The 12,674-nt window shown below is 40.5% G+C and overlaps 1 protein-coding gene across 6 annotated transcripts in view; it reads right to left on the reverse strand.

Moving 5' to 3' along the window:
* DPH6 (diphthamine biosynthesis 6) overlaps nt 1-12,674 on the reverse strand; it is a 233,211-nt gene that overhangs the window by 96,729 nt on the left and 123,808 nt on the right. The window contains exon 13 of one of the 6 annotated variants that reach the window (XM_083507553.1): nt 4,936-5,380. The exons of the other annotated variants lie outside the window; for them this stretch is intronic. Coding sequence (XP_083363679.1) covers nt 5,357-5,380 — 24 coding nt within the window. The 3' untranslated portion in view covers nt 4,936-5,356. Of the gene's footprint in view, nt 1-4,935; nt 5,381-12,674 lie in introns of those variants that run through there. 6 annotated transcript variants of the gene reach the window in all.

A 12,674-nucleotide genomic window follows, 5' to 3' on the forward strand; every position in this document is an offset into this window, starting at 1 on the left:
AGAGTGACTCTTGGGGCCCACTCACACTCCTAATAACTACTTCATGTTCAGCTGAAGTCTGATGGGAACACAGAATTCAATTCGGGTACCTAAAATAAATAGGTGGTGCAGTTCTCCAGTTGCTGCACACAGGTTGGAAGGGATCAAAAAGACTGTTTCTAAGTCTTTAGCTAGTAAGGAAGGGGCAGAAATGAACAACCAAATATGTTTTGACATACAACATAATACTTTATTATCCTTCTGCCACAGCATGCAAGCATTGTCACTGGACTTTTGCTTTTGGCAAATCTCTGGTTTCGTAAGCTGGAACGATTGGCATGTTGCCTTTTGTTTTTTTATTACACTACTCAAATTCACGAGCTTTCAACTTCAGCATTTAGAAAAGATAAGAAGGTACATGTGATCTTTATCTACTAGACATAGTTGTCCCTTGCTAATTTTTTTATTTTTTATTTTTTTGTCTTCCTCCAAGGGTGAATTATGACCCTGGCTGCAGAGACTAACCTGCTGCTTTTTATAGTGGGCTGGCTGACTCTTTCAGAATCAGATTTATTCACAGGACATCTTTGCAGCCTACAATGTTGAACAGTAGGCCAGGCCGCATTCCTCATGGATAGATCTATTTGTAAGAGTATCAGTTTGTCTCTCTTTAAAGCAGGCTAGGCGGCTTTCCTACAAGGGTATCCACTCATAGAAAATTTCTCCCAATTGCTATATTTTCATAAGAGGCTTTGGTGACAAATTTGAAGCCTGTTTTCACTATCATGACTTGACCTTATGATGGTGGAATGCCCACCCAAAGACGATGGGTGGGCATTCCACCATCATAAGGTGGTGACGCAGAAATGAGACCTTGTGTATATGGTGGTAGAGCAGGGGTTGCTAACCTGTGATCTCCAGGTGTTCTTATTGTTATTTATTAAATTTATATCCCAACCTTCATCCCAAGAGAAGCCCAAGGTGGCAAACAGATGATAAAACATTATTGTTGGGACTCTAGCTCCCATCAGTCCAAACCAGCATGACCCAGGCATAATGGGAGTTGGGGAGTCAACAGAGGTCATAGGTTGGCCACCCACTGAGGTAAAGGGCACAAACATTTCTAGCATGCGAGGAGGAACTTGGGCCGGTTGGCAATTTTTGTCAAGGGCTTTTGGAAGATACAAATATGCACACACACCTCATCGGGGTTTGCACTAAATGTGTGATGGGAACACAAACAGCACACTTGTCCTGACTCATGACCTAGAGGCAGTGCAATGCATGGTGGATGACTGTGATAATGATGACATTCAGGTTACATAGCCCTGCAACCATTCTCTGACTCATAAAGAGTCCTCTTCCTGTGTCTGTTTTTCACGTTTCATAGGTGCCAATGGCTACCAGATAAGGCCATGGTCTTTTAACTAGTCAGCCAGCTCCTCCAGGGAGGCAGAGTCTACAAAAGTTCACCTTGTTGTTGTTTAGTCGTGTCCGACTCTTTGTGACCCCATGGACCAGAGCACACCAGGCACTCCTGTCTTCCACTGCCTCCCGCAGTTTGGTCAAACTCATGTTCATAGCTTCAAGAACACTGTCCAACCATCTCGTCCTCTGTCATCCCCTTCTCCTTGTGCGTTCTCCATCTTTCCCAACATCAGGGTCTTTTCCAGGGAGTCTTCTCTTCTCATGAGGTGGCCAGAGTATTGGAGCCTCAGCTTCACGATCTGTCCTTCCAGTGAGCACTCAGGGCTGATTTCCTTAAGAATGGAGAGGTTTGATCTTCTTGCAGTCCATGGGACTCTCAAGAGTCTCCTCCAGCACCATAATTCAAAAGCATCAATCCCCATATAATCCTGCAGTTGGTTCTAGCTTGCTGGAAAGACAATTTCTCTTGCAGCTGTCCAAGGTCCTGTACCCTCCCTACTTGACTTGGACTTGTAGCTGGACGTTGCTTGCTTCCCCTGTGAGCCTGAAGCATCCACAAAATTGGAACCATTTAGAACTAATGGTTAAGTATCTGGCCTTAAGTAAGGGCAGCTCAACTGTGAAATACAAAGCTTGCGGGGGAAACTTTTCAGAAGTACACAGAAACTGGCAAATACACAAATGCAATGTTTAAGCAAAAGTACAAACAGATGTAATGTCTTTTAACACAAAAGTACATGCTGTTATTTTTCTAGCTAACACAGAACTAGTACACAATTTCAAAGAAATAAAACATAAGTATCCTGAGTCATTAAGACAGGAAATGCAACTAAGCATCAATGGAAGTTGATTAAATAATTCATTGATCACATGCTGTGACTGACTGATTATATCATGCACCCAAATTTCTTTTGGTATTACAAATATGTAATGAAAATATAGTTATATTTTCACTGACTGGAGGTTTATCGGCAAAGGCACTGATCTAAAACATTATGGCTTTTTAGCATGAGAAAATGCACAGAGATTTTTTTTCATTCCATAGCTTTCCATCCTCTTCTATTTTCTGCAGAGTTTGTACTGGAAGGAATATACAGTACATTCATCATGTGAACAGCACTTTTAGTTTGCAACAGCTGCATAATCACTTCATCATTGTCAAACTTATAATGCAGGTCCATATTATACCTATCTTATGGAGAAAAAATGTGGGTTGGAGTCCTGTTACCCCTCTTCATCCCAAACCACAATGTTCCAATGTGTTTTTATCACAGTGCTTATTCAGACAAAAAATATATTCTGGAAGATAATGGTTAAATAATGCTGAAATCTGAATTATTCTGCAGCCAAGGGTCTTTGTGGCCAATTCTATTGATTAATAGACAGACAGACAGATTTGTACCTGCACTGCTATTATGATACAACGTAACACGGCTCTGGGTTTCATCTGTCAAGTAACACTGTGCTTATTAATTTAAAATGCTTAAGAACCTCCTGCAGCTTCAGTGTGAAAGCAAAAAATGCAATGTGAATAGATGTTAGTATGTACTTCTTTTGACTAGAAATGCAACAGGTGTTAGAAGTTACCGGCTTTTTGGTTCTACCTTAAAAAAAACTTAATACTTTTTTTTCTAAGAAAAAATAATAATTATGTAATCTGAAGTTCAAAACACATTGTTTTGTGTAATCTATGACTCATAGCACATTATTAGAGCATATATGATTAACAATAAAGACATGTCACAACCTAATTAAAAATGTTTCACACACGTATGAAAGTATGTTATCTTGAGACTTTTACTAAAATAATATTTATTCTGGAGTACTGCCACACAATTCACATCTCCCTCAAGCCTATAAGTTTTCCCAACATAAATGAAAACTATACTGTTGATAAAGATAGAATCAATATTAGCATTTTATAAAAAGTCTATTGTGAGGGCTACTTTGCAAACAAAAATTGATTTATAATGGCCTGAACATTATTAAAGTCCACTTCTATGGTGCACAATCTAATAAATAACAAGCTAACAAAAACTTTACATAGTTCTTCTTGATCTAGTTCTAATAGCACAGCATTATTAGTTTCTCATGTATCATGTTTCCAGATACAGTGTGTTGAAAGATTTATTCATCTTGAGTTGTGCCCTAAGGTAATTGGGTTTTTAAAGAACCTGAATTCTACAATTATATCCGTACCAAAAAAAGAAAAGAAAAGAAAAGACAGAACAGCCATCCTTTTTAAACTGACAAGAAAGACTGAATCCCACGATTTAGGAATTTGTGTTTTAAAAGCTATTACGTTCATTTCCCTCCTTTTTATTTCTATTTTTTTTTTTGTATTAGCCCTTCAAATTGCAAATGCTCAACTGTCACAAAAGATCAGTGTTAGTGAGCCGCCAACATTAATCTTTTGTTTGAAGTGTATGAAGACAGACAAATAAAGGAAACATCACTAAATATCATCCCGAAGAAGCAGCAGCAGATATTGAAATGGTAAACAACAACCCATGAACACTAGTTGCAATGCTATTGGGTAGAAGAAATTTCTAAATATCAAAGATAGCGGCATCATCGTCAGCTGGTCCATAAACAAACAATAGTCAATTGACAACATTGGACCTTTTCTTCCTTGCTATACTACTGTAAATAAACATGCTCCCCTTGCCTGTCTGAATTCTACATGCCCATTTTCAGAAATGCCGCAGCAGATAAGTAACACTGTCATGTCCGTTTTGTCAAGTACATGCTGATGATCCTTTTCGATCTGCAGTTTGGGAACATTATCAAGGTCAGGAGCAATCGCTCAGAAAAGCCCTCCTGATGTGCATATATCTAGTAATTTCTGCAAGAAATAAATGGCACAATAATAACGCACAGTAAATCAAGTGCTTCTCTCTCACACGCACAAAAATTCAAAAGGCTCGTTTTAATAAAAACCTTTCACATTGCACAAGGAAGGCATATGGAAGGCATCTAGTCAAATGCGTAGAGTGCATTTGTGTATATTACGCATGTACAAACCGCCGACATCAAAATTGTTTACAGTGCCACACTTTGGGTTTATCATCCTGAAGTCAAACTTCTCTACGTGTTGGGCAAATGCCCACCTCTTTCAACTCCTCTGACCTCCACTTGTGTGTGTGTGTGTGACAAATTGGTTGTGAGGCATTTACAACTGATGCACATATCACAAAATTATTTCTGCCAAGCTTCCTCCATGACCTGCCCGTGGGACATGACATGCTCTGAGACGCATTGCTCTATCAAACCGAATCTTTCCAGGACAATGCAAATTATGACAAATTCCATCATCCTGCATTATGCGCTTCATGCTAATCTTCCTAATTCGAGAGAATCGGGAGGGTTTGCTGTTCCGCTGAAGGGCACGTTGTCTGATTGAATGATGGTGAAAGAATGTTTGCAAACCCACCCACCCCCCATCTTCTAATCCCAGCTGTGGCCACCTCTGCCCTACAACCACCATCCAACCTTTCCTGCTATTGAATTTCCTGCTCAGAATTAATTCAGGATCCATGTGGTCCTTTTTGTTGTTGCTTCAGCACATAATAAAATATCGCCAAGGATTATGCTGTGGTCTCGGAGTTAAAGGGTATTTTATTTTTAGAACAGTATTCTGAAACAAATGTTGCCCACTGAGTCTTCCTGCTGACTTCTCCTAGGCTGTCAGGCTGTCACATTGGGAATGCAGCTTTGCTGATAAGTTAAACCGTCTCCCATAGTGGCTTTTGAAGCAATCATTTCAATGATAGGATTCAGGCGATTTCCAGTCTCAAACACTTTTGACTTTGGGATGCTATGCTGCTGGCTCAAAGCAAACAGTCAACCTGCAAGGCATTTCTTGAAAAAAGTCTCCAAGAAAACATGAGCCTCAGACAATTCCTCGTCGATTCAGAAGGTGGCAGTATTACTACACAAAAGAAGCTGGTCAGACATCATATTTGAATCCCATCTAGCAGAAACAAACATATTTAATTCCCAGAGATACATATATTTTATCCCATGGCATAATTTACTTATAACATTAAAACTCAAAAATGAAACAATTTGCAGCAATAACCATGATTATGATGTTAGTGGCATGAATGTTACCGGCCAGATTAGACTAAAATATACCTAGAACCAAAGATCAGGGGAATTTTATTATTTATTTTTAAATCATTAGCAACATCATCACTGGCAGAACTTGCATGCCTTAAATGCATCCTCAGCTGGAGGTGGGTGAGAGAAGAAATGGTTTGTTGGGACAGAAAGACTGAAATAACACTGTTTGTATACACACACATACACAAATATATATACAGTATATATATATAGAGAGAGAGAAATGTGCAACATAATTTTTCTAAGAAAGCAGCAACAATGAAAATCTTTCCTTACAGCCACACGGGAAATAAAGACAAAAACACCAAAACAACTTACGTACCTAGAAATGTTACATTGTGGTTAAAACTTTCCTGTTCTTTAAACAAACTATCCCTATTACAAAGCTGAATTTGTTATCATCAGAATTCTAAAACAGCAGAACTCTACAAAACAATCTAACGTCTTAATTACTTCTTCATTAGTGATCGGTTTTATTTCAAGCAACACTCTTGTCCAGGTGAAAAATGAACTTCATATCGAGTTTATTTTTTGTTCGGTAGTGTAAAAGAAGGCATATAGAAAACTAGAAGCCCTCAATATTTTAAGCCACGAGGAAGAAACAAACATTTCTCTTTCATTAGCCAGTGCAGCTGATGGTGAAGGTTTGTTCTGAATGCCACAGATATGATTCCTCTTGGGCTGCGACTTTAAATCTGAGCTCAACGACTTCTTCCGAAAAACGAAGCACAACTCATACTTCCTCTCTAGGTGAGCAAGCTTTCAAGACACGGACTTGAAGCAGCAGCTCAAATATGGGCAACTTTTGATTTAGCATTTGCATGCCAGGCTTTAAAGGGAATCTTGCGTAATCGGTTTGATGTGTTACTGAGTCTTTGTACATGCCTAATAAATACATAGCAGAGAGCCACATTAAAGTATTAGTAAGAAGAGACAGGGAGATCTTTAGCTTTGTACTTCATTCCCAGTGAGGCTCAAACCCTCAGAGGTAAATGACTATGTGAGCACCCTTTCAGAAAAGGCACCGGGTACACCCTGCGCATGCTGCAGCTTGTTGACATGAAGCAGGGCAGGCAGACACCAATAATACATGAAGTGTGGTTCAGAGGCAATTAGGATCAGTTGTCAAGGCCAGGCCATTAATGAAAGAACATGTCAGAGGAGCTGGAGACTTCAATGGTTGAGGGCAAGAAGGCGATTTAGTGTGACAGATCGAGTCCTTCCAATGTCCTCAGTGGTACATGCTAATACCAGCCTTAACAACCTTTTGTGGCAGTGTATAATGCGACTAACATGGACTTTGATTCAGCAAAATGACTGCTGCCACTGTTAGTCTGTCTCATTCCAACAACAGTAAGAGCACTGCTTCAAATAATTACCCACTTCCTTCTCCCTCCCCCTTTCTCCTTGTCTAATGCAGTGGGCTTTTATGCACGCCATACAGTTTTTTGCTAGAAGGTCACAACACTTGTCCTGCTGTTTTCTGTTTGTTTATGCAGTGTTCTTTCCCTTTTTTAAAATAGAAGAAGAAGAAGAAGAAGCTGAAATATATTTTAAAATGCTGCCTTGGATTAAAATAAAATTAAGAACTCAGCCTCTACTGGCTATGGGCGAAGTCAAGTGCAGGAAATCAAAGCAGGAAACACTGTCCTATCTGTGCAATCTATGGGGCAAGGAGCAAAATGTTACTGGCAACATCTTCACCCGGTCCTTGGGATTAAAAGCAGGAGGGAAGTGCCATCCTTATCCAAATGAGATGCTGGATCTGTGCCTCTGCACTGCTGCCCATTTTGATCATAAATGGAATCAAAACCGAATGCAAATCATTTAGAAGGAAACGCACCTTCGTGAAAAACTGTTAATACTTCTTGCAAGGACGTACTCAAAGTAGCCATATTGTAATATGTGTGGAATGAAAACATTAAAAGCAACTCAAATTATTATTTCGGCCCCCTTCTTTCTTTTTTGCTGTTTTAAAATCATAAGACTTGCCTCATTTCTCTCCACAGTTTAAACCTATTACCCCATTCTACAAATATTTGTTTCTTTTCACTGCCCAAATATGCTCTTCTTATGTTTTCCTGCCTAGCTTATCCCACATGTAATAATCATATAAAAATATACTAAAAGGCAATAGGTGTGCTGTGAAGTTATTGTAACAGGTGAAAACAAAACTGTGTATTTGATGGAAGTGGCCATTCCTTGGCAGGGTACATTCAAAAAGCCAAGCATAGAAGCAAAAGACAAAAAATAAAACTCTCACATTGATCTTTCTTCTTTGCTCCTCTCCCTTCTTTCTTTCTTACCTTTGGTCAGATGGGCCTATTTCTATCACTTTTGTCATTTAGCAATGCCTTGACTGACCTTTCCAGAGGCAATACTTAGTTATGAATGACAGGAAAGGCTGTTTCTGGTGGGATGGTTTTGCTCCCCCTCTGGTTTATTGTCACAATACCCTGCCTTCTTTCATTTTTCTCTTCCTGTAACTTTTCTTTTTCTTCCTTTAAGAAGTATGTGCACTCCTGAGGAAGTTTCTCAATGGTAATTTAAATACACAAAAAGTAAAACTGACCTATAAACTCACAGATGCTGGGTACAATCCAGAATGAAGCTCATATGCATTTTCTTAAACACCATCCTTGGATAGTAGAAGATTCATTCCATTTGAGAAAGTGAATGAGGACATTCTATTAATTCCTACTTACCTATGGTGAGCAAGGGGGCACTTTGATTTTTAGTGGATAGTATGCAATGAATTGATGCTTTCAGGATATATAATCTCTTGACTCACCCTGGAACCTACAAGGTGAGTAGAATCTGCATATTCACTTCACTGAATGGAATGAATCCCTTTCTGAAGCAATGCCTTGCCCCAGCTCTTATTTTTATTCCTGTGTGCAGTTTCACTGATGCCAAGTCTGTGAGACTTATTAAGAACACCAACACTACATTCATACCAAACCTAGCAATTCAGTATTAAGAGTATAATAATGAAATATCTGAAAGGCTGCTGTATTATGTTCAGGATAAGTGATGCATTCTACTCACAGGTCTTCAAAATACAAATTCTCAACTCTGCCCCACCCCACCTATGTTGCCTCTGGGTCCCCCCCCCCCGCCGCCAATATATGTTAGAGATAGAGGTAGATCAATGCCCATGGCTGGTAGACTTCCAGCCCAACAATGTCTGGAAAGGTAACAGGTTCCCATTCCAGTTGTAAAGGATTTCCTCATCGCTCTTTCCTCACAACTACATGAGCTTTTCAGCAGATCTAGAACCAGCTCTTGGTTCCCAACTGATTCTACCAACTGTCAGTATCCTCTTATTTCACCTTCATCTTTTGAACTCTACAGAATCGCTTCAAGTGGGCAAATGTAGAACTCACGTTACTTGTTTGGATAACATAGAGCCCAAGACTGCAGATCACCTTCAACAATTGTTGAATACTACTCTATGTAAGAAATTGTTACTTCAGATGTGGGTGGTACTGGTTTGCTTGATCCACCTGAGTTTGTTATTATTCTATCTATCTATCTATCTATCTATCTATCTATCTATCTATCTATCTATAATAGGCTATGTGGTGCCCTTCATGTGTCCTTGGACTCCTATGTCCCATCAGCCCCAGCATGGCCAGTGGTCAAGGATGATAGGAGCTGTAGACCAGCAATATCTGGAAGACACCTCAGCGGCTACTGCTTATATACTGACTCAGAGTAAATCTACTGAAATTAATAAACATGCCTATGTGAGGTCCATTAATTTCAATGGGTCTTCTCAGAGTAAAACTTAGTTAGACACTACTCAAAGGCCACATCTGCAGCTTTCATTTACATTTAAGATGCTTCTTACAGTGTTGTACCACTTTAACTGTAATGGCTTCCCCTCTCCCCAAAGAATCCTGGGAAGTGCATTTTGTTAAGAGAGTTAGGAAATATCTATTCCCCTCACAGAGCCACAATTCACAGACTGAGGAAATGATTGTTAAACCACTCTGGCCATGCTCAGGGGACTTCTGAGATATGCAGATGTTTGAATTTAAAAAGTAATAAAAGGAGGGGAGGAACTTATGGCTCAATGTGGACTGAGGTTGCTCAACGGAGTCATGCTGGAAAAGAAAGCTGGAAAATGGGAAGAGTGAAGGAGCTGTATTGATTAAGCACTTAAAAGCTTATTACAGTGATCTGGAAGAGACATGCCTGTCCAGCTAGACCCCAGAACTGACTCAGTCCTGGGGATACACAATATCCTTTTGTTGCAGATCCTACTTGTTCTTTATATTTGGGAAGTTTTGCTCACATCTGGGGCAAGTCTACACTCTCAGCTTGTTTTTCTGAATATTCGCAGAAGGAGCATATTTATTAATTATCTGACTCAAGCCTGTGTAACACTAGCAACTGCTTCATCATTGAACCTGCCAGCTGAGTGCTAGTGTTCCAGTATCTAAAATGCTGTGCTATTCCTTCTTGACATAAATGTTCCCAGCAAATGCAAATTCTTCAACTTTCATTTAATGGCATAGGTACTATTGCTTCCTTTTGTAACTAAGCAGTTCTAAATTGTATTCTGCTTCAATAAAGTCAAACTTAAAACAGGGCTTCCTAATTTATTAATTCATGCTTTAATAATATGTTGCTATGCGGATATGGCAATAAATATCATTAAAAGCATTAGGATCAAAGATCCCTGGATATATAGATGGCAAATGAAATTCATAAAAGGCCTCATACTTGACTAATATAAAAATATATATCTTACTTTAGAAATAGTTGTGCTTAATGAGACATCTTTCCTTGTAATTATCTTCTCCCACAAAAATGAGCTTGTTTTAATAATAAATAAATGAATACATTTTTCAAACCTAGTAGTACAGAACTGAATGCAAACACAACTTTATTACAAATAACATCCTGTGCAGCAGTTCAGAATTGAAATAAATGAAGTAGAATTAAATCTATTATTTTAATGCATACCGACAAACAGGCGCACACAGTGACCCTCATGCCAACTAAAACACCTTGAAAACTAAAACCACCATAAACGCTGGGTGACACCAGTTATGCTGAACAGAAATAAACTGTGGGACAAGGGTGGAGAATTATGTGGTAGTCATTTTTTCTTTATCCCCTTTATCCCCAATGTAAAGATATAGCTAATACATGTTTGTTTTTCATAAATTCTTTTACAGGGAGCGAGATGATTCAAGGGGGCTTTAAAATGAGTCAAGTAAATGGGATTTATTTTGTGGGAGGGATCTACGAGAGAAATGAGTGTCTGAGTAACTTACACAAAAAAAGGGAATTGATTGGAGGGGGCTGGTGTTTCGGGCTCCACCTTATACAGTGGTACCTCAGGTTACATACGCTTCAGGTTACAGACTCCGCTAACCCAGAAATATTACCTCAGGTTAAGAACTTTGCTTCAGGATAACAAAAATCGCACGCCAGCAGCGCAGCGAAAGCAGGAGGCCCCATTAGCGGTGCTTCAGGTTAAGAACAGTTTCAGGTTAAAAACAGACTTCCAGAACGAATTAAGTTCTTAACCCGGGGTACCACTGTATCTATTTTGCTATCTTGGGTAAGACGCTTATTGCCATCCAGTCCCGTGATCTGCATCCAAAAATAACTAATTCAATCTTTCTGGGAACTTACAACCAGCGTGGGGCAACAACATCCCTCATTTGTCCTATCCCAGCCACTTGGTTGTCAAAGGTTGTCTGAAAGAAAATACCTCCCTTCTTCCCTTAACTTGCTCAGGCGTTGAGAAGCCCTTTGGTAGTTCTGCTGCCCTCAGAAGTTTGGGGATGGTGGTGGCGGCCTGAGAGAGGGCATTTTCTGTGGCAGCCCCAACGTGGCCTTCCCTCGTCACAGAGCTGCATCTGGCACCTTCGCTATATACAACTTTCAGCAGATGCTGAAGACACACCTCTTTACCCTGGCACTTGATACCTGAAATGTGTGCTTTCAGGACCCACCCGATTTCTGTGACTGTGTCAAGGTCTGGTTCACGGGCAAACAAAGTCCCGCCAGGGAACGTCAGGACCAGGGGCAAGATGGCAAGGTGGGAGCAGGAACGGGGGTCCAGAAGCCAGGAGTCAGGAAGCAAAGAGTCCGAGGGTCAGAGAGCCGGAGTCAAGAAGCAAGGAGTCACGAAGTAAAGGGTCTGAGGATCAAGAAGCAAGGAGTCATGAAGTCAGGGGGCCGAGGATCAATAAGGATCAAGAAGCCAAACGCAGCAAGACAGGGAACGTGTTGCTGTGGCAAAGAGCCAAAGGGAAAATGCTGACCTTATATCCCTTCCCAGTTCTTGCCACCAGGTGCTGTGAGTTACCAATCGGCCTCACCTGTGTGGCTACGCCTTGCCTCTTGAGAACAAACTTAGGAAGGCCCCAGTCCTGCAAAGTCCTATTGGTCACAGGGCCTGGCTCCTGCACGCACACCTGACACAGTAAATTGTTTTTAATACGGAGTTTTAAAATGCAATCTGCCTTGGGACCTGCTGGTGAAAAGTGGGCGGCAGCAGCAGCAGCATCAACAATAACAGAGAATAAGCCAGGAGTCAGGACTGAAGAGCTATTGGAATCAGAGGTAAAACCAGAAAACGGGAAAGGACTGTGATACTAGAAAAACAAAATAGGATAGATCTCTGTTGCTCCCATACTCTTTGCTACTCTGGATGAGCCAATGGCTATTCTGAGTCAATGGAATTAGGCTAGGTCAGAAAGGTCCTTTCTTGAGAGGCTGCAGTTATGCAGCTCACCATATGGAGGGAAGGTGAGCAGTTCATGATGCTAGCATTCAGTATATCAGCAATGAGGAACCGGCAACCTTCCAGGCTTCTCGGTTTTGTGTGCAAGGCTGTTTGGGGCCAATCATGCCCCCTGCCAATCATACTGTGAAGCATAGGAGAGCTACAGGCATCTCTGATCTAAGCACCATATTGCTAAGATCAAAGATACCCCCTTGGCCTGCTCTTTAAAAGTAAAGGGCGGCATTTATCTCCACCCCTAATCCACAAGTGTGGGGTCTTTTGGGTGGAAATGCTACCCATCACTTTAAAGGAGCAGGCAGAGATTTATCCCCAACCTCAGTGCTGTGGTGCTTAGCATTAAGTTCAGATCTTAAAAGTAAGAGGCAGCATT

The sequence above is a fragment of the Podarcis liolepis genome (genome assembly GCF_965112155.1).
Source record: "Podarcis liolepis genome assembly, chromosome: 1".
Classification (NCBI taxonomy): Eukaryota; Metazoa; Chordata; class Lepidosauria; order Squamata; family Lacertidae; genus Podarcis; species Podarcis liolepis.